The sequence below is a fragment of the Cervus elaphus genome, chromosome X (assembly GCF_910594005.1).
Source record: "Cervus elaphus chromosome X, mCerEla1.1, whole genome shotgun sequence".
Classification (NCBI taxonomy): domain Eukaryota; kingdom Metazoa; phylum Chordata; class Mammalia; order Artiodactyla; family Cervidae; genus Cervus; species Cervus elaphus.
The window spans coordinates 26746973-26749674 of record NC_057848.1 but is presented as its reverse complement, the minus strand read 5'-3'; the positions used below and the strand labels follow the sequence as shown (position 1 = coordinate 26749674).

The following is a 2702-nucleotide window of genomic DNA, read 5'->3' as shown; positions in this document are numbered from 1 at the left end:
ATGAACTTGGGCAAACTCCAAGATACAACAGGGACACAGAGCCTGGTTTGCTACAGTCCATGGGGTTGCAAAGAGTTGGACACAAGTCAGAGACTGAACAACAACAACAACGTTCTGGTATTATATCTTAATATATAAATGTAACTATAAAACTGACAAAATATTCCAAAATCAATACTGAATGGCAGTACACAACATTCTTATTCCCCCATTTCTGACATTGTCTTCACTTATGTTGTACTCCTTGAATATTGGGATCTCAGAATCTCCCTTCCAACCTGAAGATGAACACAGTATTCAGAAGTGAACAAACTAAAACTAATGTCAGAGACAGCATAGTAGCTCAGTTTTATTTTCTGCAGTTAACAATCACCAAAAAACTGTGTGGACATTGAGCCCCCAAACAGCAGCACAGGCACAAGGTGAAGCCCCATTAAACTGCTGCAGAAAGCAATGCCCTCGGGAAGGACACTTGAGGCTAGGGCACATAGGCTAGGTTTAAGGCCCTCTCCTGTTCCGAGACTGATCGAAAAGGGGGGGCCCAGAATGCTCCACGGTCTGCATCACCAGGGAAAGCTGCTCCTGAAAGAAGGCGACGGCCGTCTGGAGGAGGCCAGGGTCTTCAGCAGTCAATCGGCTAAAAGGGAAGGAAAATGAAATTCAAATTCCTGCGGAGAAGGAGGAAGAGGAGTATGTCCTCCCTCTGTCCACGCACACCAACAAGCCCAGAGCACCACACTTTTCCTCTAGGCTTAACCCTCCATTATGGCTCTTCCCGAGCTTAGACTGGTCACCACTCACCACTCCCTCCCTCGCCCCAGCTCCCTTTAGTACTGACAGAACCAACATGCGGCCACTAAGGTAGAGGTCCCTCCGAACCGGCAATCTTAGCTGAGTACGTCGAGTCAGGAGGTGGCGGGCATTGTCCGCCTCCGCATGTGATGAGAAAGGCACTGAGAGGCTGCTGGTGGAGATACGGTTAAGGTACCATTCACACTAGTCATTTTGCCTGTAAGTCAGGTTCCCTGCTCACGGAGACCCACCTTCTCCTACAAGGCCGCCACTGGACACCCTGGTTATCACCTCCCGACCCTCTGGATCCTTTCGGGTTGCTTTCCCTCACCACCATACCCTGGCAGCCAGACAACCCCTGACCCATACCCTCCAGCCTCCCAGATTACCCTCCTCCTACAGTTTAAGCCCCATTGCCTGCATCCCCCCAAACCACCCCTAGCCCACACCCCGACCTCTGTGGCTGCTTGGCCCACTGGGGCTCCTGGAATAGGATACAAGTGGTAGACTCGGGTACTCAGAACTCCGGCTCCGGGTGCAGCATCTCCACCAGGCCCTGGAACGTGACGTGCCCCCGGGATCTGCGGAATGGCAGCGGCTGCGCCACCTGACTCTCCGGCAGTGCTGGGGTCTCTGGAATCAGCCATGTCGCTGGAGCCGGCGGGGACTTCTCGACTGACGGTGTCACCAGGGCCAGCTGGGTGGCCAGAGCCATCGTGGCCACCAGCACCACCCGGCACACCTTGGGGGCCATGTGCTGTGCCTGCTGCAGAGGCCACGGCGCCTGCGTCTTCATCGGCTGCCCTCATGGCTCCTCCACCGTGTGCCTCGGACTCCATCTTGAACCGCTCTCCTCCTCCCTCAGCGGTGGGAAAGACTGAACCGTCTCTACAAATCCCAGCCCTGTAATGCGACCCGATCGGCAGAGCGCCTGCGCACACACACCCTGGTCCTGCCTCACGATCAGTTCCCACCAATCATTGGTTCCCGCCTTGAATGCAGGCTCTAGGGCAGTGGGCGCCCCCTGCTGAAGTTTCACGTGTTCCTGAGCCATGTCGCCCCAATGTGCGTGCGCAGGCACACACCCACGTGGTCTGGGCTTTCTAAGTCAACCCTGCCTCAGGCCAGAAACCTGGTAAATGGCTCAACCGTGAGGCCTCTGGGTGGCGCTCCACTCTTCAGTGTTGGGGCTGCTCCTCAGTGTGCGTGCTCAAAAAGACCCTGCCCCACTCCTCAGGGCATGTGACTGTTTCCAGTCTAAGCAGGGAACCTGGACACATCTCTCCCTCAGGGGCCCTCTGTCAGGTTGGGGGGACATTTGTAAGAATAGTCATGCTGTAGAAGGGAGCTCACTAGACCTAAAATGGACTAGAGGGCAAGGGGCTAAGCCAAACGACCCACCAGTGTCCTCCCTCTGCCCACTCCACATCCGTACCTGTGCTCTTCATCTGTAGTGAGAGCTAATACTTCTTACAGTCCATACGCTGAACTTCCGGATGTTCAAGCTGGGTTTAGAAAAGGCAGAGGAACCAGAGATCAAATTGCCAACATCCGCTAGATCATCAAAAAAGCAAGAGAGTTTCAGAAAAACATCTATTTCTACTTTATTGGCTATGCCAAAGCCTTTGACTATGTGGATGGCAATAAACTGTGGAAAACACTGAAGGAGATGGGAGTGCCAGACCACCCAATCTGCCTCTTGAGAAACCTGTATGCAGGTCAGGAAGCAACAGTTAGAACTGGACATGGAACAACAGACTGGTTCCAAATAGGAAAAGGAGTACATCAAGGCTGTATATTGTCACCCTGCTTATTGAACTTATATGCAGAGTACATCATGAGAAATGCTGGGCTGGAGGAAGCACAAGCTGGAACCAAGAGTGCCGGGAGAAATATCAATAACCTCAGAT

General features: G+C 53.1%; 1 protein-coding gene across 2 annotated transcripts; it reads right to left on the bottom strand.

Annotated features, from left to right (window-relative positions):
* Positions 1-324: 324 nt before the first annotated feature.
* Positions 325-1698, bottom strand: LOC122690674 (EKC/KEOPS complex subunit LAGE3-like). Of its 2 annotated transcripts, none has more exons than XM_043897569.1 (3): positions 1291-1698; positions 848-964; positions 325-637 (listed from the first exon to the last, which is right to left on the bottom strand). In XM_043897569.1, exons 1-3 carry the CDS (start codon positions 1629-1631, stop codon positions 499-501), a joined length of 597 nt encoding a protein of 198 aa, XP_043753504.1. In that variant the 5' UTR covers positions 1632-1698; the 3' UTR covers positions 325-498. The 2 variants fall into 2 exon arrangements, with proteins under 2 accessions (XP_043753504.1, XP_043753503.1); XM_043897568.1 differs by having other exon boundaries at positions 839-964; positions 1291-1697.
* Between the last annotated feature and the right edge of the window lie 1004 nt (positions 1699-2702).

Coding starts and splice junctions, on each gene's coding strand:
- LOC122690674 (XM_043897568.1), bottom strand. CDS start 1,631: ATGGAGTCCGAGGCACACGGTGGAGGAGCCATGAGGGCAGCCGATGAA. Junction 965..1,290: donor AGTACCCGAGTCTACCACTT/GTATCCTATTCC, acceptor TATCTCCACCAG/CAGCCTCTCAGTGCCTTTCT. Junction 638..838: donor AGTGGCCGCATGTTGGTTCT/GTCAGTACTAAA, acceptor CTTCCCTTTTAG/CCGATTGACTGCTGAAGACC.